Here is a 24,843-nt window from a genome sequence, read left to right as displayed (position 1 = left end):
GAAAAACGCTATTTTGGATGCTCAAAATGACACCGTCAACAGTTTTTACATATCTTGTAACCCAGCGGGTCAGGAGACTAAACACTTCGCTTTGTGAATTCCGTAATCCGTAAATTCCGTCATTATTTCTGTAAATTCCGCCGTATTTCATATGGGGTGAAATTAAAAGTCAACTTGTAGCGCTGCCACGCTCAGAGGAGTACTGTGGGGTACCATGTATGCCATCCACACCAAATTTAGCCCCTAAAGTTGAACTTTAAAAAAGAACATTTGGTACATCCAAAATGACCCTCTACACACGGAATCACCCGAGAGTGTACACGGTTCAGGAGAGGCAGCTCCCCATGCGAATGCGATGACTCGTACCTGAACGATGGTGCCCGCAGACCCCATGTCAAACTAGAATCCGAAAACGAAGGCCAACTGGACCTCTCCACATCAAAGCTCCGGAAACTTCGCGCGGTCACGCAACCGCAGAGGGGCTAACTCCAATACTCCTCCGTACACGAAACAGAAATTCGAGCCGTTTTGTGTACATTCGATCCATGAAGCGGGAGAAGGGAATAACTCGATTTTCATCATCTTTCAGGAGAAACAAAAATTGTTTGCAGGGTAAACTAAATAAAATGAGATGAATGATGCAATTGCGTTTTTGCCACCCGAGCGATTCTCACGTTTCGGGGTAGTTTTGGCGTCTCTGATTTGCCGAAAGTGAGTAATATCCAATTAAGTTATTCTGATTATTGGGGTCCTGGATGATACTAGAGTTATGGCAATGGTATTTATAGTAAAGACCTTGTACTACCTTCCTAAAAACATGAGCCATAAGGTATTCCCATACGTTTTAGTGGGTGTTTTGATCACGGAAATTACGTTATCACGGAAGTTACAGAGTGTGAAAATCGGCTTTAACGGCTGACTCGGGCTTGCTGTGGCTTAAAAGTCGTTCCAGGGTCAAATGATACTCTAAGCCCGACATTTAAGCGGAAAATTTTTTCACCTAGTGCTGCTGCAACATTGGGTAAAGGGTGCCACGGAAGTTACAGGTAATTGTTGATACACGCCATTTTATAATGCTCTAGCCCGCTTTGAGACCGTGTACAGCATCTTAGATTTCCGCGACCCATGCAATTATATCCCAGGGACTCCACTTTGATGGGTTGTGTCATGGAAAGTTAAAAGTTTGGCTTGGGGAGAAGTCCAGAGCTGCCTTTTCGAAATTTGTGTAGTGAAATTGAATATACGGAGGACATTTTTCGTTGCAGCATAAGTACCTTTGAAAGAAGTCTGGCGTATTGGTCTTCGGTCGAAATTAGCTCGAGACATGCCAAGCTTCGAATCCCCATCGACAGTTGGCAGCATTTTCGAACCACACCGCCACACTGGGGGCGGAAAGTTCGAGTATGTTCTCTTTGGACAATCACGGAAGTTACATTTAGGGTATTCCAAACGCTACGTAGACCAAACCAACGAACGTGAACTTTTCGAAATGTGTGCGTTTAGTGGGCAATGGCCCTCCCTAACATCAGAAACAAACCCCATGTCGATATCTGCGCTCGTTTGGGCACAGGAGTCAGAAGAAACGAAACTACCCCGAAACGTGAGAATCGCTCACCCCCCCCCCCTTCCCATAAAAAGATGCTTAAGAAATAACTGACAATTTTCAAACATAGAAGACATCTATGATTTAAATCTTTTACCTTGGAATGGACTACGAAGTCATGTTTACTTGTAAGGGGACATATTCAAGTAGTACCCTTTAGGGTAAATTTTTTAATTGTTTTATTGTGGGCGCCAGTGGGTGCTAAAATATTTTGTCGAAAGTCTCACTCTCACTTAGGGTTAAGTGCCGAACATGGCTCGGGGTACCAATCATGGATTATTTTTGTAAGCGAAGCCCGTACCGCCAAACCAATCGACCAATTTAAGTTTTTCGTTTGGTTTACACATTAGACTACAAGAATCACGCGCGGGGGAGCTGATCAATCTTACCGTTACCCTTACAATATGCAAATTAAAAAGTGCCTCTGAAAAAGGGTCCGAAAACTGCCTGGTTTCAGGTTAGGTTAGGAGTCAAAATTCAAATCGTTATTACAGACGATCCATTCATCAGAAATGTCTCAAAATTTTTTCGTGGCACCTTCAGAGGGTACTCTTTGAAAATTTAGACGACCGGAAGCTACCGGAACGCCCCTGTCAAAACGCGAGGGGGGGTGATCCATGTTTGGGTCAGACCCAAATATTGATCACTAAAATCAGTGAAATTTCAAAGCCCTGTAAATTTCAAAGTATTTGTCATAAAATGTTCAGCTCTTGAGAGGAGGTTGTTTTTGTGGTCATCTTGCAGCGTATCAAAGAAAATTTGGGTTATCGCTTGTTTGAGCCGAGGACATTTCTAAAAAGTGATCCATGATTGGTAACCTTACCCTAAACATGATTCCACAGCACACGACCTTTAGATTAGTCATCTCAACACGTATGGAACTGCCATAGGGAAGCCAGGGCACCCCTGTGTTACTAGGTGCCCCTGTCACTAGGTGCCCCACCCTCCCTTACGAATTATTTCTTCGTATGGTCAAAATGGTCAAAATATTTTATAAGGCTTTATCCATGTGTAATTTGTATTGCCTTCTAAAAGTAGAATTGGCAGTATTCAGTAGAACAGCATTTGATTTTGCAGTGCAAGTGAGGCACCTCTATTCCACTATTTATGTCGATGGCGTGGCGCGTGTAATTTCCTCGCTCCTTGTTCGCTCGCCTCCCCTTGCGTCCTTGATAGTGACCGCGTCAAACACCACTCAACTTTTTCCGCTTTGGAGCACCTGTTCGATAAGGACTTTTTCCTTAAACCGTATCAGATACGGCAGCAATCACAGCAAAGAACAAAGTGGGTTTATGTCAATCGCAAATAGGCTTCGCACAAAATTGAACATGCGTTTTGAAATGCACGAATTTGTGGGTAACTAAGCACGAAAGTGTGCGTTCATGCGCCAAAAAATATCGTGTATATTGAAACGGGTGCTTAGTTTTGAGCAAAGCAATATGCACAAAAAAAGTACGTAGTAAATTGTGTGTGCGTCCACGCTCCTAATGTCTTACAATAAAATCTGTGCCAACTCGCAGTGAGCCAGAAGACCGGTGGAGGCGGCCAAAATGTTTGACGCGTTTTGGAGCTGCAAAGTCTTTAACGGCCTTTTGAGCTCGAGTCACTTGACAGGCCCCTAACCGAGCGTGTGACTCCCACCCTGGAAAAAAAAGTAAGTGGCGAAGTGTGACTGAAGTGGTTATGAAGTGGCACTTAAGAACCAGGTGGCAGAAAAGTGGTAAGGTGGGTATTTAGTGGCATTTAACTGGTTAGGTGGCTATGAAGTGCAAAGTGGTAAAGTGGCAACCAAGAATTTTTTGTAAGTGGCATTTAAGAGGCATTTGAGTGGTTAGGTGGCAATTAAGACCCAAGAGTCAAAGTGGCAACTGGGATTTTTTAAAAACAGATGAGTGAAGGTAGAACTTAAAAAAATATATATTTATTATACAAAGTTTCAAAACTAAGAAGTTTAATCTCCAACACATCCATATGGCAAACACGTAGCATACAACACATTCTCATCAACATCCATAAAGACACACTGGCCTCCTACATAAGATGGATACACAGCAAATAGATTACCATCCTGTACAATTTTTTGTATATGCCTGACAGATAGTTCCCCAACCCTCCACAATGCATTTCTATCTACAACTTTTTTCTGAACCAATAAAATAATCTTGTCATTTTGATGAGCGTCAGGAACTCTTAAAAATTTTTTTAGCACACATTTTTTGCCGTCTTTCAGGTACATTCCACAATCCCTTTTTTTGGTGGATCTTCCATAGTTTTCTGTTGAAAATGTTACTCCTCCAATCATAATTTTTTGATATTCCAAAACAAATTCTTGGTAAATCTCCATATCCAACTGCTGCACAGCGACTCTCTCATCATATGACAGCTGGCAGTCTGCTCCATTTCCGAGAGCAACACAATTACCGTCTCTTACAGCAATCCAAATGCGTTTGGTAAAAAGCTCACTACAGTATTCAAGAACTGCATCACAGACACCGAATCTTGAAGCCAAGTTGGGCAAATTTTTGCACATGTAGTATTTTCTTGCCACACCTTTAGCAACTTTGTATGGGCTCTTAGCCCAACCCAAGATTTCTTTATTCTCTCCCTCATAAGGGTAACAGGTGTGAGACCACACTGGGCCGTGATGTAACACGGCATTCACGACGTGTAAGAGGAGGTGGATGTTGAAAGTCATCTTTTCAAGACCAAAATATTTCTCATATTTTATGCAGTACAAAATAAGCATTTGACCACAATATTCAAGCAGGTCCAAAGGAGTAGACTTTTGAAGCAAAGTGTGCAAGGCACCGGATAAAAGTGCAAAATGAGACACATACTTGTCAGGTACAATACCTTCCATAATTACAGGCCCATAAACCACTACCAATGACCTCCACTCACTAGCAGTAAATTTTTCTCTGTATTTGAGGTCTCTGGGAGTTCTTGTCATAGCTGAAGGAGTTTTTATTTTCAGCGCTCTCTCAGACATTTTTATGATGTCATCTTCACTTAGTTTTAAAAAGAGATTATTTAAATGCTGATTCACAACGCCCTCTGTGTAGTGCAGGAAATCTGGTACTGGTCCTAAAGCAAGGTCAAAGTAATCCAAATTAATCAGGGGAGATAATCCTTTACATCCTTTCACAATACGGTTTTCTTCATGTGCCTTCAGCATGTTTTCTTTCATGCCTTCATGAGTGCGAAGAGGAGGTGGATTTTCAAGCATACCATAGCGAATTCCAGCTTTTGGGACATGCTCACCTGGGTGCTCACAAAAAGTGCATCCATCATACCCAGCAAAACTTTTGTGGTTCAGGAGTTTGTACCGTTCTTGGGAGTCAACACAGCAACAGATAGGTATGACTCGTGAATGAACAGTTTCATCATCGTGCTGCCAGTCAAAACCAGTAGACGATAATTTATTACACTCATCCACAAAGGGTTGCAACATAACTTCCATCTTAGGTTTTGATTTTCCAACCCAGATTCCAACCATTAACATATTTTTTACTCTTAGCTTAGGTGGAAGCTCGTTTATCATTATGTATATAGGATAAATTTGTTGATGAGAGGTTTTCCCATATGGTACGCCGTCTGTGTTCCAAGAGAACGAGATGTTTTCAGGTATAGAAAGGGGTTGGCCAGGTGCACTCAACCTTTTATAAATCAGACCATCGTACACATCTTCTATGGCATTTTCATTTATCTTTCTTCGAGTATATCTATAGATTAAACTTTCAGCAATGCCATCCACCGTCTCTAGTAATTTCTTAAGCTGACTCTCCATTCCTAATGATATGAAATACGAGTCCGCATTAATTGCTTTGTCTATTTGCCAGCCACATGTACATGAAATTTCTCTATTTAGATCCTTTTCTTGAACTCCAATCAAATAAGTATTGCACTGAGGACAATAAATATGATACAAGTCTTGAGACCTATCTGGCTCAGCAAACTTCATCAGATTGTACAGAGTGGGTGGAATTACTTCTCTCTTGAAAATGGTGTTTATCATTGCAATATTATCTAAGATGGCATTGAATGATAAGACATGACGAAATCCCAGTGACAGATTCATAAAAAGAACTTCGCCAACTGTAATATCAGTGCATGGACACACATGGTCATCCTGTTCTCTGATAATGATGTCATTTTGCAATGCATTGTTCTCTAAAATTCCTTCAGGTGGAATAAATACATTGTCATCTTCCTCTGAATCAGTCTCATGATCTGACGACGAAGGCTCTGAAGATGTTGACTCTGATGACGAAGGCTGTGATGACGATGACTCTGGTGATGGAGGGTCGCTATCTCCTGAAGACGAAGGTTCTGAAGGCTCTGAAGGTTCTGAAGGCTCTGAAGGTTCTGAAGGCTCTGGAGGGTCGTCATTACTGGACAACTCTGATTCTGAAGTAAATTGATTATCATCTGGCGGTGAAGGTGGGTTGAAATGCTTCACATGAAAAGAAAAAATTTAAATAGGAAATATTTCATGACATTTTTAAATTAGTGCTTATGTAAGCAAAAAGTATAGCACCTACCAATAGACCATGCCTAAGATTCGAGGTTCTTGGCTCAGTGGATTCAAAGACTGATGCACTTGTTCCACTTTGATAACAGGATGCCGCTGATAATTCAAGAGGGTTCTGAAAAAATATAAATGAAAAATTAGAACCTAAGCATTTAATATACATTAGCGGGATCGATAAATTCATTAAAACTATTTACATTGATCAGGGTTGGATCATCGTCTGATGGTGTACTAGATGGAGTGTTATCTGGCAAGGCCTGAAGGCTGGAATGAGGAGCTCCCGCAATCTGAAATTTCAATGTAATGTTACCCTAGAACCATTTAAATCTTAATGCTTACACCATAAATAACGTTTCTGTTACCTCCAATGATGAAGAGCTGTCATCACTGTCAACAAAGGGTTGTGGTGCTGGAAAAACGATGGGCTGGATATCCTGTGACTATAAATCCGAAATGTTTACAAACACACCATAGAAAACATAACCTAAGATTTTTCAAAAACAAATAATAGTGACGCACCTGAAGTAAACGGTCACGCTGCTTTCGTTTGCCTGTTCGTGACAATTCATCCTTTTTGAAACGTTTAGGTGGGGATCCTTCATCTGACATTGTAAAAACAATACTTTGTCATCTAATTTCCCTGCACTTGCAGCACTTGTCAAAAACTGAAACCTGTCTCTGCAGGGGACTGTGGGTACGTTCCTGACGTCACACGTCAATCGTGGTCAATCATCCATTAATTATTGCAAGCGTTATCTATATTATATAGGGCTTGATATTCTTCAAACCACCAAAACCCAAACAAAATCGACTAAATCTCAACAGTGCAAAGCGGCAAAGTAAAAAATGATCACAGAGGTCTGACGCAACCAGACAGCGACTATGTGATGAAAGGAACGCACCCACGCTAGACTCAACTGTTTACAGTCAAATGGTCGAATACAAACTTCGGTGTAGTGTCAACAGCGTGTGAAAGAATGATGTATGCTGCTATTTGGCCTCTCACGGCTCTGAGGAAGGAGGACTTTATGATAGTTCCTTCAACTCAAATTAAAAAGTTCCAACCCCAACATGACAAAGATTTTGGGGCCAAAACAGTTTACAAATACAAGCCTCCATCCGCACCAAAATCAACACAAGTGTTTATTTTGGCTTTGGCTGGTGAGTACTTCATACCTCTCAGAGAAATATCAAAATCGAATCGCAGTTAACAAACATTTTACGTGTTGCAGAGAGTGAAGCTGCCCTAAAGATAAAAATGATGGAATCAAGAATTCACTATCCGAACAGGAAGTCTATAAATCCGGCCTCCTCTACAACAGAAGAAGACGCCAATTCTGAAGCGGTTTGTTTACATTCATTTGAAGCAATTGTTTTAGATGCTATGTGTTATTTTGAGTGTCTAAATGTTGTGCATGTATATTCATCAGTTTACCATTTGTCCTTAGGCATTAGCTAAAGCAAAAAAAGGTGAAGGTGAAAAGAGAAATGCTTCCCAGATATTGAATAAGTATAAAACTAAATTATTTAGTAACACTTCGACAGAGGACTTGAGCAAGGCGAAAAGAATCAACCTTCAAGGTTCTTCTCTTCAAGAAGGGCGGTTGCCTGTGAAGAGTTCTGGTTCTAAAACCTCCAATATCCCCGTAAAAATAGTAGTGAAAAAGCCATTATTACAAGGTTCTGGTGTGGGAGGAGATACGCAGCCTCCTGCTGAAGATTCTGTAGTAACACCCGAAGGAACATCCAGCCAGAACACTCCGCCAGTTCTGTCTTCTTCTTCAGTGTCAGAATTTGTCAATCTTCAGAAAGAAATGAAGTTACTTCAGCAGAAGAATGTCATCCTTGAGAAGAAGCTGCAGCAGATTTCCAATGAACGTCTTGAGGCTAGCCAAAGTGAACTTGAAATAGTAAAAAGCAACATAAAAGAAACACTAGATCAAGAACTCCTAAAAATAAAAGATCAGATAAGAGATACTTTTAATGCTGAAAGACAAGAATTGGAAAAATCACTGCAAGCCAGATTGGAGAATATCCCAGGCAAGTGCATTCTTAATCAGAAGCTTAATATTGTCAGCATTGATGTATGATTTCTAACTAATATTTCTGTCCTCAGGTCCATCTAAACCAAGAATAATCCACAAAATTATTAATACCAGAAAGCTTGACAAGGATCCTACAGAAGGCCACCTACCATCTGTTGAATTGGTAAAGCATGCCTTTCATTTCTTTCTTCAGTCATTTCTTTCAACGTTGTGGAATTTAATCAATACTCTTTTTGTCTTAGGTAAACATCGGACATGGAGTGCAGGCAGACAATGACATATGGTCAACTATTGAAGGTAATACTTCCAAAGATGACTGGGCATACAGTGCACTCCTAGCTGTCTTTGGTGAGCAGGCCAAGTTCTACAGAGTTAGAAAACCAAGAAGTAAGGATGCAGATCTGAGACAGTTTCCGAGTAAACCACCTGTCCTCTTTGTTCTGCAACGTAAGTCACCATTAACATAATTTGTATTTTTACAAAATCAAGATCTTGAAATTATGTTAAAGACATGGTCCTTTCCTTTCCTCAGACTACTACAAATCATGGCTGAAGAAAAATCCGTGTGTTTTAGATGAGAAACCAAAAATGAAAAAAAATGAAGCTCCCATTGCAGATGAGGAATGGGTGCAATTCTTAGAAGACGAGACGCAGGCAGATCGAGAGAAGAGGAGGGCGGTTACCCTTCCTGCAATGGTCAAGCAACTAGGAGGGCTTTTAGGGGACAAGGCCATTAACATGTACAGGGCATCAAAAGGGAGGACACGAGGAGCTTCTGGTGAAGACAGGTCTGCATTAATAACTGACAAAGAAATGAAAATTTTCAAACATTAAATAAATTTTCTGTTGACCCCCCCTTTTTTTTTCTTTTCAGCAGTGGTGACAGTTCGAGTTCAGAGTCTGACCACGACCAGTCTGACAGCAATCACCAAGATGACAAAACTGACCAAAATGATGAGAACGACAGCAGCAGCAGCTCCTCAACTAATTGACTCCAAATTTCTTCACATCATGTTTATTATGATTATTTAGGCACTCATTTTATATGTGTTATCCTCTCATGGTTCTATATTTTATATTTTGTTCTTTATCAGAGAAATTATTAGAGTTTATACTTGAGTTATTATTGTCTTGTTTTAAGACTAATATTAGATAGTTTATTTATTATTATTATGAACCTTGATGTTTGGAGTGACCAGGATCTTTTTTTCTGATAATAAACTGAATTAATGTGAAGTCTAATTGTTTTGTTTTTGAAACAGTCCTATTACTCCAGGAAGTTAACCATCCATTAAAAAAATTTACATATATATATATATATATATATATTTACCAGTACTGTGGGCCATGCTCAACCCCTTTATTGCCACCTAGATGCCATTTCGCCTCCTGCAAGCCACTTCACTCCTTGCATACTCCTGTCAGCCACTTTACCACCTTGCCACTTGAAATGTCAAAATCCACTTAGAAACCACTTGGCCAAGGTGGCATCCAGGTGTCACTTAACTGCCACTTAAGTCACACCTCGCCACTTACTTTTTTTCCCAGGGCACCAAATGGATTCCTCGTTGGTGCGGTTCACTGCTATACTCTGTCCAGAAAACGAAGAGCCCTGAGTCCTCGCGGTTTATGACATCTGCCGCCTTGGCTAGCATTGCAGGTAGCCCTCGACCGCGAGAACCCAGGGCTCTTCGTTTTCTGGTCAGAGTATAGAAAAGGTGTGAAAAGTACAACAAAAACTGTACACTAAATGTACAAAAGGATTGTACAAAGTACAACGAGAACTCTACAAACCACAACGAGGCCTGGACTGCACAGCACTCGTCATGCCCGTCCCATTGTACTTTGTACAACAATTGTTACTTTGAAAGTACAATAAATTCCTGATAAAAAAATTGGCCAGAACTTTGTGTACTTTCGTTGTGATTTTTTCTTGCAGTGTTACGCGTTCGGTTAGACTCCCGATTCACCGACTCCGGAGCTCAAAACGAGTCTGCGACTTTGACCACACTCCTTCGTAATTCGAATAGTTTCAGCGTTTTCATTGTGAGATACAAAGAAAAACCTTCGTAATACGAAGAAAAACCACCTTCGTATTACACTTGCGCGATGTCCTTCGTATTCTGGGAAATTTCTTCGTAGAACATTAAGAGTGCTCCAGGACCGGTGCAACTCTCCCTCACCGGAGGAGACCCCCACCCATACCCATCCTGTATACCATGACTTGGCCAAGAGACTTTGCTATCGCCCAGACATCAGCATCGCGTCTCTCCCCAAGACGTGATATAAATGACGATGTAGAGCGAGTGCCTTGCCAGTAGCACTTCCTTCATCATGCCGTCGTATCTTCTTCGAACTCTGCTCTGTCTGGCGTGGGTATGGCTGCGGCTGCAAGGTAAGTAACACTGAGATTTCAAACGCTGTGAGCTGTAGGACGCTATATTTGTAGCGTTTGGATTCCCAGTGAAGACGTGCCCCATCACATTTTTGCACACTTCCATACTATGCCGTTGTTTATTCTTTGCGCATACCTTTCGCATAAAATTGCGGACGCACGTAAAATGTAGGAATTCATGTGCAAACAAAGCTTAGCCTATGTATAAATCACTACTGTGTAACTGCTTTGTGAAAAAAAATAAGTAGGCCGTACGTTTTTTATATTTTTTGTGCGAGTAGTGTTTTGATTGAACACCATGTTTGGAAGGTTCTGCGGCCACTTGTGCATCCGACCAGTGTAATGTTCCACGTGGCGTCGTCAATAGGTTAGGGCGAGGCTTCAATAAAAGATCGAGACTTAGTTTTCCATGTCTATTCCACAGGCCGCTCAGTCGTCAAGTGACAGGTTACAGCTGATTCATTATTTACAGAGTGATTTATATACAGAACAAAACTCTCTATTGGCAGATGCAACTCTCTATTAGCAGTCATACATTATATACACTACATCACCCTTCCCTTTTTATTTTTGGGTAAATCACATTAATAAATCAAACCAAATACAGCAGCGTAAACATAGACTGAGACAAACAATCAGGTACAGTAGCATATACACAACTTAGAACATATGACAAGTAAAGTACATCAAATAGAATATGTAATTGACATCAGGTATAGTTAACATGAGCAGCAATAAAATACAAAATAAAACACAATCAGGTAGCAGTAGAAAAATACAAGACATGTACAAAATAGAAACACTAAAATTAAAAGCACAATTAGAGCTTTAAACAGCTTAAGTACAGCAGCAATAAAACATCAATTAGAAGGGTACAGAATTTATTTGAAAGTCTTTAAGATGAAATGGCAATTTCCTAACATTACTCGGACGCAATCGTGACTTTAATGGAGTAGACACAACAGCCGGCAAAGGTGAACTTGGACCAACTGGGCTGGATTCTTGAGTTGCTCCAGGGCTAGACATCACCGGAACTGTCCTTGGTGAGGGAACATTGGGGTCCAGGCCCAACTGAACGTTGTCCAAAGTTGGGGTAGGAGTCGAAGACGATTCATTGGAAGCAGGGATTTCTGGAGCCAACGAAGGAGCAGTACGAGCAACATAAGGTTTAACAAAAGAACTGTTGCGCTCGACTATCCTGCCGTTTGGAGACTGGACCCAAACTTTAGATCCCTCCTTCTTCACCAACGTGTAGGGTATAGGCTCATATTTGGTAGTGAGCTTGTTGGACTTTTTCTGCTGAAGTAAAACTCCATCCCCTGGAGCCAAAGTTGAGGGTTGAGCATGTCTCGTCTGATCCACATACTCCTTGTTTCTTGCTTTAGCCAAGACGTCCCGGTCTCGAACTTCTTCATCATTCCACGGGGAGCTTGGAGAAATCAGCGAAGGAATCTTGTCTTTGATCTTCCTACCAGTCATCAATTCAAGAGGAGAAACACCAGTTACTGAATGGGGTGTGGAGCGATAAGCAAAGAGAAAGGTTTGGAGCTCCTTTTTCCAGTTCTTTCCTTCGGCTGCAGCAATTTTCAGGCGTTTCAGAATAGTCTTGTTCTGCCTTTCAACTTCACCATTTGCCTGAGGCCACAGCGGGGTAACCAACCTATGGACAACCCCAACATCTTGTAGATATGCCTCAAATTCCTTGGCGGCAAAGCAGGGTCCATTGTCCGTTACCAGAATAAACGGGTATCCCCATCTTGAAAAGATGTACTCCAGGCATTCTATGGTCTTCTCCGCAGTGATTTTCTTAGTTGACAAAATCTCAACATATCTACTATAGTAACAGACAGCTACTAAGAGATAATCACCAGAAGGCAGGGGGCCCATGTAATCACAACTTACCATCTCCCAACAAGCCATGGGGAGAGGAGTTGGCTGCATAGGCTCAGGGTTACTCGAGTCAGTTACCAATTGGCATCCATGGCAACTACGTACCCAATTTTCAGCATCCTTGTGGATTGAGTCCCACCAAACCTTGGTTCTCAGACGCTGTTTAGTGGCAACCACTCCCATGTGGCCCTCATGAGCCAAAGCTAGAACTCTTTCTTGAAGGCTTTTGGGAATAACCAAACTGGTGTTCTTGAGTAACACCCCGTCCACAACACAGAGTTCAGACTTGATGAGCTCATATTTCCTCAAATGAGCAGGCCAGATGTCTGACTGTACTGACTTAATAACAGCAGACAACAATTCATCAGAACCTGTTGATTCCTGGAGTTCAGACATAGAAACACATTTAGGAGTAAGATCAGCAACAAGAGCTCTAATTACCCACTCTTCGGACACTTCTTGATCCATTTTGGAAGTATCCAGCAAGCGTGACAAACAATCAGCAATGTTTGTCTTTCCTGGTTTATAGACTACAGTATACTTGAAGGGCATGAGTCGAAGTACCCATCTCTCAATTCTGGCACAAGGTTTACTTGCTGGTCTGAAGATGAACTCTAGGGCTTTGTGGTCCGTAATCAAGGTGAAGACCGTGCCCAACAGATAAGGAGAGAGTGTTTCAGCAGCCCACACCAATGCTAAAGCTTCTTTCTCGGTTTGAGAATATTTCCGTTCTAGAGGGGTAAGGGTTTTAGAAATAAAAGTGATTACTCTATTAACAAGCTCACCCTTGAACCTTTGGCGTTGATAAAGGACTGCTCCCAGCCCCACTGGGCCAGCATCCGCAACAAGTATCGTTGGGGCTTGGGGATCAAAATACGCCAGAATTGATTTAGAAGATAGAGCCTCCTTCAACAATCGGAAGCTGGTTCTCTGCTCTTCATTCCAACAGAAACTGGTTCCTTGCCTTGTCAGTTTCCGCAGAGGTTCTGCAACAGTGGCAAAATTAGGTATGAACGGAGAACAAAAATTAACCAGGCCCAGAAAACTGTGAACTTCATCCGCATTCTGAGGTTCTCGAAATTCTTGAATGGCTGTTATACTTTTATCACTGGGTTGATAACCAATGGCTGAGATTCTTCTACCCATGAACTCAATCTCTGCTACAGAAAATTCACATTTGTCCAAGTTCAAAGTATAATTAGCCTGCTGCAAGGTTTGGAGCACCTCATGCAGCGCGTTGTCATGCTCCTCTTGGTTTCTTCCATAAATAACTCCATCATCCCACATCAGCACGAAGTTCTTGAGGTGATGAGTGATACTACAAACAGTAGAATAAGCCAACTCAGGGGAACAGCAGAGTCCAAAAAATAAAACTCTATATCTGAAGAGCCCAAAGGGGGTACTGAACGTCCCAACATCTCGAGACTCTTTAGCAATCGGGTGCTGGTGAAAGAAAAGATTGAAGTCAACCTTGGAAAAAACAGCTGCCCCATTGAATCGAGCCAAACAATCCTCAACTCGAGGGATAGGATACATCACTTTATCCACATGTTGGTTAACTTGCCTCATGTCAACAACCAATCTAAATTTCCCTGGCTCTTTTTTAGGAACCAAGTGAGAAGGGGAAATGAACTTCGGGATATGGCTTGAAGGTACTCGTTCAATAATCTTGTGAGACAACAAATCCGAGACAATTTCTTCCATAGGTTTCAGATAGTGAAATGCAACTCTTCTTTGAGGCTGGATGATGCGAGGAGCATCTTTCTTGATAGGGATAATCAATTCTGTTCCACCAATCCTGCCAACTCCCTTAAACAGATCAGGGTATTTGTTAGCAATAAACATCTTAGTTGGGGAAACACCGACAGCATTAACTTTATCACAAGCTTGCAAACCCAGACGGAGGACTCCTAAGGCAATGGCAGTGTCCTTTCCCAACAAAGCTTCTGCATTGTCAGGCACATCAGCAACATAAAATTTGGCACTCTTAACCATATTTCCATTTTGCACAGCTATGTCAGCAGTAAATTCTCCTATTATTTTCACAGAACTGCCAATATCTTGAGCACCATAAGGACGGAGAACTTTCTTTTCTTCTTTAAAAGCACAACTAACTTTCCGTTTAAGAATCTTCCACAGGTGATTAGGGATTACATTCCGTTTGGTACCAGAGTCAATCAGCATTGTCAAATCATAGTTGCCAACAGAAACCTGCAGGTACTCACTTTTATCTCTTGAAGTCTCCAAATCCACTTGATTGACCCTCTCAGCCAGGCGAAAAGCTCGCATTACATCAGAGTCTTCACTATCCGATGACTCCTGGTGGCCTTCTGACAGTTGTCTGGCCTGAAACGCTTTGACCTTAGCCTTGCCTGTTAGACATCTTCTCCACCAATGTCCCTTCAGTCCACATTTATTACATGTGGCTTCAATGGCTGGGCAGGCAGGGTCATCCTTTGAGTGGTCTCGATTGGTGCACCTAGTACATTTGAGATTATTAGCATGATTGACAGACTTAAACTCTTTAGTAGGTTTACCATCCTCACTGAGAAAAAAGTCTGGTTAAAAGTACCAGACCAATCCTAGTTAAACGAGTACTAGTTACTCATACGAGAATCCTAGTAACTCTCACCAGATGATCAGTTGCAGTAACCAGATCGGGTGTGGTGACATTTACCAGGTGTCTGGTTAATAATCCTGGTAAATTTTACCAGACTGTTCAGTAATTGGCACCATACGTAAAACTTCAAAATATTTGTTTCAAGTGAAATGTTCGGGTGTCAAAAAGTAAACTGCAACCGGTTTCGTTATTTTCGGAGTCTTAAATCCGAAAGAAACACTGGGAGTATTTCCCTGAGCCAGACACGTAGAGAGTCACCTGGTGGGGATCCCCTCGACCCACAGGCGACGTGGTGGCGCAGTGGTAACGTGCCCGTCTCACAAGTGTGAGATCCCGGTTCGAATCCGGAGGAGAGGAGGAGGGAAAAAAACAATTCAGAGGTTGTTCGTCAACGAAATCGACGTCACATCAGGTTTCAACACTACGAAAAAATATTTTATTAAATTTTGGACTTCTGACTTCAGTTTTGTAAGCACATAAACTAACCAGGATGTTTGGTAAAAACTACCAGAAGGGGACCTGCCGGCTTTGTAAGGATAACTATAAATCTGGTACGGTTTACTAGACTGAGGCCAACTAGACAGTTTAGTATTTTGTACCAGAATTCTAGTTGAGTTATATTCTATCAGACAGTCTGGTATTTGGTACCAGGATTCTGGTTATCGTTACTAGACTTTTTTCTCAGTGCTGTTTCTTAAAGTTCTTCGGAGATTTATTCTTGAATTTCAGACGATTAAGTCCCTCACTCAATGCTGTAGAAGCTTGGGCCTGTTGTAACAACTTCTCATATGTTATTGACATTGACAGGGCACTCTGGAGCGTGAACGGGTTAGCTTGAGTTGCCGCCAACACCGACTTGTTTATCTCCATTTTCAAATCCGCCCAAGGGCACTTAGCACACAGCCGATCTCTAATCATATCATCCAAGGAAACTCCAAAATTACAATAGGCAGCCTGGGCTCTCAGCTTTTGGACAAAAGAGTCAATTGTGTCACCCGACTCGTACTTCAAGTCAAAGAAAACCTCTCTTTCATAAATGGAATTCTTCTGAGGCTCAAAGTGATTGGTCAATAGGGTTACAGCGGTTTCAAACAGCCTACTTACGAGTCCATTGTAAGCCACCAGTGCTTGTTCGTACTGAGCTATGACTGGAGCCCCAGCATCAGCTGGCGGAGGATCAGGTGCGATGGGATCCGCAGCAGCAAGCGAAAAGTGGATTTCTTCGACTTGACGACCAGCTTTGTGTAAGAGCATTGCTCTTTGTCTTCGGGGATCTACAATTCCCTTGGCCTCTATGAAATTTCTAGCTCGCCGCACCCAGCATCGCCAGCGTGGGCCCACGCTCGAAGGGTTGAGATAGGGATCAAAGCTCTCCAACCCATCTTTGGAATCAGCCATCTTCTTGCAGAACCTCACCTCGTCGCCAGTTGTAATGTTCCAGGTGGCGTCGTCAATAGGTTAGGGCGAGGCTTCAATAAAAGATCGAGACTTAGTTTTCCATGTCTATTCCACAGGCCGCTCAGTCGTCAAGTGACAGGTTACAGCTGATTCATTATTTACAGAGTGATTTATATACAGAACAAAACTCTCTATTGGCAGATGCAACTCTCTATTAGCAGTCATACATTATATACACTACAACCAGTTTGAGTGCGTCCTCAATGGTAACTGCATTCCATTGAACTGGGTCTGCGATGTTTCGAAAGATTGTGCAGATGGCTCCGATGAAGCAGCGTGCAATGGTGAGGTATCAAATGATTTTATTTTAGGCCCGTCCCGTAAATGTTATTGTTGAAATTTTGAGCGAGACATCACAGTTTTTTGTGGAGATGAACTTATTCAACAAATTTGTACGCAAATTTGTCCAAAAGTGGCTAAATATGTGCTGTTTTCCGTACGGAATTTGTACACAAGGTAGGTTTACGCCAGACCGCGTCTTGTCGTAACAGGCTTCGCGATGTCTCGCTGCCTGCTCCTCCAATCCACGCCTGGCGTACCTACCTTGGCCTGCGGCGCTAGCCTGCCTGTGGCAGGCAATGGCTTGTCCGTTGTCGGTTATTTTTTAACTTGTTGAATGCTGGGGGGCTCCGCCCCCCAGACCCCCCTACATTCTAAATAGAGTTGTTTTATCTACAGATAACACGATCTTGACCTTTGTCACTTTTTAACTTGTCGTAGCTGGGGGGCTCCGCCCCCCAGACCCCTCTTTCTCCAAGACAGAAGTGATCCAGGAAGCGGAAGAAGGGAATAACTTGACTTATCCCCAAATTGAGTTTGTATTTTAATATTGTGCCTTAGAATGGTTTCCATCATTATACCAAATTATTTGACTGAATTCCAAGCGGTTTAGGAGAAAATCCACATGGAAAAAGGGTATAACTCAACTTAACCCCTTTTACGGTCTAAATTTCATTGGAAAATGGAGATAACTCAACGGAAGTCCACATGAGTCCGTTTGACAAATTGGCAAAAGGATATAACTCAACTTGTATTTTTATGAATCTTGTGTAAAAAGATTCAACTCAACTTAGCCCCCCCTTAATTTTAAATTTCAATTTGGAAAAAAGAGCTAAGTCCAAAAAATACACCAGAGTAACATACACTTTATGCAGACTATTGTTCCACTTGACTTGTCTCCAAATTCCTCTTTGTTTAGGAAATATAAGGTGAGCTGACTCTGTATTCCATTTCAACAGAAAGCGATAAGTTGTAGAAATCCTCTACGGAGTGACCTTACACTTTTTATTTTTTTTTCCAAAATTTTACTAATGCTTTTTGAAATTATTAACATGTGCAACATTCATTTGTTTTGTTTTAGTTTTCCCTCCTAACAGTTTTTGGTTTCTCCTGGAAAATGGCCAAAATTGAGTTATCCCCTTCTTCCGCTTCCTGGATCAAGTAGTCTATCTGCAGAAATCTCTATTTTTCGCCGTTTTTTAGTTGTTTTTCGCCTATATAAACTGAACCAGTTGAGCTAGGATGGTGAAATTTCGCGTGTGCCGAGCCAAGGACATACCCAAGAAGTGTGCAAAATCTCACCGAGATCGGCCGAGCCGTTCAGGAGGAGTAGTGCGGACACACAGACACACAGACAGACCGACAGACAGACAGACAGACAAAACTTTTCAACCCCACTGGAGTAACAGGCTTCGCTATCGCTCAGCCAAAAAAATTCATCCGCACAAAAACTGAGATGTCACGTGCAATATTGTACCCAGCATTTGGTGTGCAGAATGTCAGAATAAGTTTTCAGCTCTCAGAGGTGCGTGACCTTTGATCAGATTTTCTGACAGGTTCCTGACATTCTGACAATATTTTTCAAGAGTGATTTTAAGCACATCCGACGGTCACACCATTTTTCCCCGCCTAGCGACACATTTTCTAACGCCTACTCCAAATTTTACTTTTTTTTAAGACAATTAGTCCGGCCTGACCAACACAAAAATTTGTACCACCGTCGGATGGGCGTAAAATAGCATCATTCATGGGACAAAAAAAAGTTTCATGACATTTAGTGTGTACCGTCATTAATTAGTTCGATACCGTCTTTTGCAGAGCCGGCAGCAGGGACACCACTGGGTCTCCCAATCAACGGCAATGCGCACTTGCGACTCGAGGTTGATATGTTGGCTGGCTACACCTTCACATCCGGATATGTTGTATCCGTGGCGCTCTGTGGAGGGAACACATGTTGCGGCCACTGTATAAGCGGACTCGCAGACAAAGTGCCGTCATCTAGCTACACATTCAAGACTGCAGGGAACAACCTTCCACGTTCCGGCACGAGTCAGCAGGTATAACGCACGTTGAGGCCCCATGTTATTGAGTAAGTTGCACGATTCTATGCATACGCGGAATTTGCATAATATTATCCGTAAAAATACATAAATTTATGCAGAGCACAATTTTATACAAAACGGTACAGAGGTTTAAAATCATGCATCGCCACTTACAAAATTGTACTTAAATATTTAGCGTGAGCAGTGTACTGTACTTCAATGACGAAACAGAAGAGAGGAAGTTACACATCGCTTTTCTTTTTACAGACGTTTTCAGGAGTGGGGGAGTGGTTGGCAAAGAACATCAGTTTGGAAGTGGAGAAGCATGGCCGTTTGCTGGGACTGTGGCCATCGGGTCGACCGGAGATGAAGCGCTGGATTGAATGCTTCTCTAATGAGACGCACCTTCTCGTCCAATCGACTCGCATGGGTTCGACGAACGCATGGCTCCCGTCAGGTGCGTTGAAACCTGGTTCAGGGAGCGGAAGTAGGGAATAATTCGACTTATCTCCAAATTGAGTTTTTATCTTGTGCCTCAGGATGGTTTGCATCAATACACCAAATAGTTTGACCCAGTTCTTAACAGTTTAGGAGAAAATCCACATTAAGATGGATATAACTCAACTTGACCCCTTTTACGGTCTCAATCGGTCTCAATTTTATCGGAAAATAAAGGTAACTCAACCGAAGTCCACATAACTCCATTCCACAAAATGGCAAAAGGAGATAACTCGACTTGCCTTTATGAACCCAATGTATAAAGAATCAACTTAACTCATCATCACTAGATGGAAAAAAGAGGCAACTCCAAAAATGTAGCCGGGACGTATTGGACCGGGTACGGGTCGATCGGAACGAGTTGTCCTATACCCCAGGCGCGTAGATCATTCTTTCATGTGCCTGTGTCGACCAGTAGTTACGTTCTACGCCCGACTAGTCAGTAAAGTGTCGACTAACGCGTTTCTCACTCTTAACAAAACCGTGGAGTCCAAACCGTCTGCGCAGGTGAGCCCGCCTTGCTCGGCCCAGTGCTGCAGCCAGGGGAACGGGGTGTGCTGCGGATGGCGCAAGTAGCAGGTCGAACAAACTTGTGGAGCTATTTGGTTGTGGGACTTTGCGGCCAGCAAACTTGTGCCACTGTCAGAATCGCGGCGCCCTACATCAACGCCACCGGGACGCCAATGGATTACGGCACTGTCTTCACTACCACGAATAACCCCGAGGACTCATGGAGAACCTTCATCGACGTAAGAACAGACAGAGCTAAGCACCTTCACCACGATGCACAGTGCGCCAGAAGACCGGTCAAGGCGGTCAAAATCCCGAACGCGTTTTGAGCTCCGGATTTGCTAAATGGGACTCGAACCGAACATGTGGCCCCACCAATGGATTGCTCTCCGAACGAGGAATCCATTGGTGGGGTCACACGCTCAGTTCGAGTCCCGAACTCGGGCTCAAAACAGGTCTAAAGGTTTGGCCGCCGGCGCGTTTGCTGGCCTTCTGTGCATCGGTGTATCGTGGGCATTTCAGTTGTTCTTGAGCGTGAACCATAACGTCTCACGCTTACGAATGTGAGCCACCTTTGTCCCAAGCTAGCAACTATGAGACATCAGCGTCTCACTCATGCACGCGTGAGACACCCGTGATTCACTCTTGTAAGCGTGAGACATTTTGGTTCAGGTCAAATAGTGCGAGACTGCTCTCCCTTAAAACCCTACGAAGAAAAGCTTTTCGTAACGCAAAGAAAGCGGAGGTTTCGCAGGAAATAACTTGCAATACAAACGATTTTGTATGTAAAAATGGAAATCGAAAATGTTTTTCCGAAGGAAAAACCATTTTCAGGCTGAGTTCTACAAGAAGTGTCACAAACAATTTCCTTCGTATACTGCAAAGCGTCCGTTTTCTTTGTAGCTACAAAGACCGTTCTTTGTAGGAATTTCTGCGCCCCACAATATGTATGCGGTGGTGCTGCACTCGGGTGGTCATCTGACATAACAATGTATGTTCATAGGGAATCCTATAGTAGATACGCTGTTATGTCCGATAGCTACAGACTTATCCTTCAACGTGTTATCGTTCCACTCACCTTGCAGAGCCCCTCGACATTCTCCACGACACTGTGGTCGGAGAGCGCCTACGACTTTGTGGTGGCGCTGCACCCTGACGGCTTCCTGCAGGTTTGGCAGGAGGCCGATCGAGACACGGTGGCCGAGGTGCCCGTGCCCGCCGAAGCGGGGGACGCGGCGCCCGTCCTCAAGGTCCTCAGCCCCACCGGCAACGTGGCGTATACACTGTTAAAAATAATCGTAAATTTACGACATTTTGTAAAACAATTATGTCGTTCTTAAACGACATATTTTGTTACGACTCAAGTCGTAAATATATGACTTGCGTCGTAAATTTACGATATATTTGTCGCTAATTTTGATAGCGAGACGTTCCGTTTTGAAACGAATTAAGTCGTAAATTTACAACTTAATCGTAAGTTTACGAGCGATCGTAATTTTTCTACGGAATATGTCGTGCAGTTATGACTTGAGTCGTACATTTACGAATATTTTCGTAAATTTGTGTAATGAATCGTAAACAAACGACACAAATCGTAAATAATCGAGCAAAATTGCAACTTTTCATCAACTTTTCGGGGATTTCAGATTTCAAAATATGTAATCGCGATTACGACATTGTCGTAGAGAAATGAATTTTTAGCCGTTCAGTTACGACGAAGTAGTTTCAGAACGATTTCTGTCGCTATCAAAATTAGCGACGTTTTTGTCGCTAATTTACGACAAAATTTCTGACAGTGTACTTCTCAAGGTGAGTATGAGGTTTGGGGTTAGTTTTGCGGTTTCTTGCCGACTAGGCCGCAAAGATGGCGCCACCGGGCGAAGTGCGCTATGAAAAATGCAACGCAACGTTCACGCAAGCGACGGTAGCTCCACTGGGTCATGGTGGCTTGAACGCTACATTCCATTTCTCAGCGACTTCGCCCGTTGGCGCCATCAAGCGTCCGAGTCGGCAAGAAGACTCCAGCCTCAAACCTCATTGGTTGAGCTTAAGTGAAGACTCAGCATGAAAAATTCTTGAAAAAAAAAAATGAAAAATCAAAACCCAATTTTGGGCGAGGTATAAAGTTTATCACCCAAATTTGCGTGGGGATTATATTCTGACCCAAATTTGGGTGATAAAGGATGTATCAGCTTCCTATATGGCCAGATGATTCTCACCCCAATTCGGTCGATAAAGAATATCTGATCCTGTGCTGTTCTTTGGTCTTACACTGTTAAAATTTGTTGTCACTTTGTGACCAGTTCCTTAATGACATTTTTATCACCTTAAAGCGAGGGGTTGCCCACTTTAGTGTCCGCGATGCCGGATTTCCACGATTCCTGCGCTGATCGCACGGAAAAAGTCAGGATTTTCGAACGTTTGCGTTTCTTTCAGGGATTATCACGAGTTTTGTGTTTCTTTTAGGGATTATCGGGAGTTTTGTGTATTTATTTTGAGTACGATCAAATACGATGTGTTGCCTTTGGAACTGAGTAATTTTCCCGGATAAATTTCCAAAGAAATAGTACACACACGATTTCCGGAGTGGGTAACATATCGCTTCAAATCTTCGATGACGAATTGACATTTTCGTCAAAGCTCCTTATTGCATGTGCGTAGTGACAACAATGTCATCCTTTCACACTAAATTACCTTTTTTTAAATTTTTTAAAAATCTTTTCCCTGCTTTGCACGGAATTGAGCATAAGCGCGTAATGCAAGCATTCTTGCGCGCCAACGCACAGGGTGCGACATACGATGCACATTTTCATGATAAGTTGCCCACGAATTCGAAGATTTCACTGGTGAATGTGAAGCGTAGTATTAACCTGTTTTCAAGCTCAATTGGTTTACGTTTGAAATCAAGCGTATCGCAGGCTCCGCTCATCGGCCAATATTCCCCCTATCTAAATGCATGGGGGAATTTCCCGAGTATGCTTCATTTCAAGCGTAACGTCTTCAAGCGTAACTTTATGCTTGACTCAGACACAGAGTTACGCTTTAGTTCTAGTGTTCAAAACGTGTGCTCACTTCCGTTCATAGCTGTGCACATCCTTGAAATAGTCTTTCGTCCTTAAATGCACGAATTTATGGTCAGCTTAACATGAAAGTGTGCATCGTACACTCTACCAAAAATGTCCTGTAAATGCCGTTAATTTATTACCAGTTTTCACTGTAGGTCAATTCACAGCGTTTACTGTGATCTGCTCACGGGATTCACTGTGATCTTGTTCGCGGTGTTCACTGTGATCTGGTCCTCAGTAAACACTGTGAGTTTGACGCCGCTGAGCACCGAAGTACTGCAAATCCGGCTCCAATTCACGGCGTTTACTGTGGCCAGATCACAGTGAACACTGTAACCGAGATCACAGTGAATGCCGTGAACTAGTTCACAGCAAACGCCGTGAATCGCATAACAGCAAACATTGGTAATAAATTAACGGCGTTGACAGGACATTTTTTGTAGAGTGTATGCCGCGCCCTGAGCGTTGTCTTAAAGTGAACAAAATTTTTACACTGTATTACGGCGTGTCGGATTGCGTACACAGCGAATGAGTGGGTCACCACCATCACCCTTTAAATGGGTGATGCAACTTCGTTGCCCAATTTTGGGTGACAGGCGTTTGGTCGCCCAAATTTGGGTAACGTCGACGACGCCGTGAGGTCCCCGATAGACGTCCTTCCGGGGCCACCACGATGACCGGACGTCATCGGGGACCTCACGGCGTCGTCAACGGCGTTCCCAAATTTGGGCGACGATTTTATGACTGCCCAAAATTTGGTCACCGCTAGCTCGTCACCCAAATTTGGGCGACGATGCGTGCGTCACCCAATAAAAGGGCGATGGTGGTGACTCTTTCATTCTCAGTGTATCTGACGTCCTAACATGAGCTCCTGTGTTTTTCTACGTTGCAGGAGTGAACCTTCGTCATACCTTGCCACCACCTCAGCAGTCTCTGAAGAGCCATCTGACCGAGGCCCGAGCCGCAGGGTTGAGGTCGCGGAGAGCCGCGTAGAGGAGTTAATACGAGTTAATATCGGATAGGGTAAGGTTACCCAACATGGATCACTTTTTATTATTGCCCTGTATTTCGGCTCAAACAAGCGGTGACCTAAATTTCCTTCGATACACTCCAAGATGACCACAAAGACAACCTCATCACAGGAACTGAACATTTCATAACAAATACTTCGAAATGTACGGGGCTTTGAAATTTCACTGGTTTTGGTGATCCATATTTGGGTCTGACCCTCCCTCGCGCTTTGCCAGGGGCGTTCCGATAACTTCCGGTCGTCTAAATTTTGAAAGGGTTCACTCTGAAGGTGCCACGAAAAAATTTTGAGACATTTCTGATGAATGGATCGTCTGTAATAACGATTTGAATTTTGACTCCTAACCTCAGCCCTTTTTCACAGGCACATTTTTATTTGCATATCGTAAGGTTAACTGTAAGATTGATCAGCTCCCCCGTGCGTGATTCCTGTAGTCTAAATTGTTGACCAAATGAAAAACTTTGAAAAAATTAAATTTGTCGATTGGTTTGGCGTTACGAGCTCGCCTACAAAACTGATCCATGATTGGTACCCCGATCCATGTTCGGCACTTTGCCCTACGATTTTCTTTTTCGTTACTACTGATGCATTTGACTGATGTCTACATGCATGCCTGAAAATGTTAAATGGTGTTTCATTTTAGTGTTTCTTGGGAAACGTTCATTGTTTCTCTTGATAGATGATTAAAATTGAAAATATTTTGTTTGTAAGCTGCAAGAGTATGTCAGATTATGATTAAAAAGTCATTTATCAATACTTATAAATTTGTTTTAAACCCTGTTGATGAACCCAAACGTCAATGCGTTACCGACGAAATTGGTACGAGTCTGATCATGTCAACACTGAGTTTGAAATAAAGAATTTTTAAATACGTAGT

At 42.6% G+C, this 24,843-nt stretch overlaps 2 protein-coding genes across 2 annotated transcripts; both read left to right on the top strand.

The window, feature by feature from the left end:
• Positions 1–7,114: 7,114 nt before the first annotated feature.
• On the top strand, positions 7,115–9,266 carry LOC117642974. The gene is made up of 7 exons (XM_034381614.1): positions 7,115–7,295; positions 7,367–7,479; positions 7,583–8,174; positions 8,251–8,342; positions 8,422–8,626; positions 8,712–8,967; positions 9,054–9,266. Exons 1-7 carry the CDS (start codon positions 7,115–7,117, stop codon positions 9,169–9,171), a joined length of 1,557 nt encoding a protein of 518 aa, XP_034237505.1. The 3' UTR covers positions 9,172–9,266.
• A 1,183-nt stretch (positions 9,267–10,449) lies between these two features.
• LOC117639650 lies at positions 10,450–24,841 on the top strand. The gene is made up of 9 exons (XM_034375522.1): positions 10,450–10,574; positions 10,884–10,907; positions 16,725–16,826; positions 18,640–18,878; positions 19,131–19,320; positions 19,869–20,110; positions 20,957–21,150; positions 21,670–21,680; positions 23,829–24,841. The coding sequence occupies exons 1-9, from the start codon at positions 10,514–10,516 to the stop codon at positions 23,927–23,929; spliced, it is 1,164 nt and encodes a 387-aa protein (XP_034231413.1). The 5' UTR covers positions 10,450–10,513; the 3' UTR covers positions 23,930–24,841.
• Positions 24,842–24,843: the final 2 nt, after the last annotated feature.

The sequence above is a fragment of the Thrips palmi genome, unplaced genomic scaffold (assembly GCF_012932325.1).
Source record: "Thrips palmi isolate BJ-2018 unplaced genomic scaffold, TpBJ-2018v1 HiC_scaffold_1, whole genome shotgun sequence".
In the NCBI taxonomy this organism is placed as follows: domain Eukaryota; kingdom Metazoa; phylum Arthropoda; class Insecta; order Thysanoptera; family Thripidae; genus Thrips; species Thrips palmi.
Note: the sequence above shows the minus strand (reverse complement) of the source record. Positions and strands in the feature narration are given on the sequence as shown.

What these genes read in the sequence shown, in the direction of transcription:
- LOC117642974 (XM_034381614.1), top strand. Translation starts at nt 7,115, where the DNA reads ATGTATGCTGCTATTTGGCCTCTCACGGCTCTGAGGAAGGAGGACTTT. An exon ending in AAGACGCCAATTCTGAAGCG is followed by an intron (nt 7,480 to 7,582) that starts GTTTGTTTACAT and finishes ATTTGTCCTTAG; the next exon opens with GCATTAGCTAAAGCAAAAAA. An exon ending in GGAGCTTCTGGTGAAGACAG is followed by an intron (nt 8,968 to 9,053) that starts GTCTGCATTAAT and finishes TTTTCTTTTCAG; the next exon opens with CAGTGGTGACAGTTCGAGTT.
- LOC117639650 (XM_034375522.1), top strand. Translation starts at nt 10,514, where the DNA reads ATGCCGTCGTATCTTCTTCGAACTCTGCTCTGTCTGGCGTGGGTATGG. An exon ending in GGTATGGCTGCGGCTGCAAG is followed by an intron (nt 10,575 to 10,883) that starts GTAAGTAACACT and finishes CATGTTTGGAAG; the next exon opens with GTTCTGCGGCCACTTGTGCA. An exon ending in GAACGCATGGCTCCCGTCAG is followed by an intron (nt 19,321 to 19,868) that starts GTGCGTTGAAAC and finishes CCGTCTGCGCAG; the next exon opens with GTGAGCCCGCCTTGCTCGGC.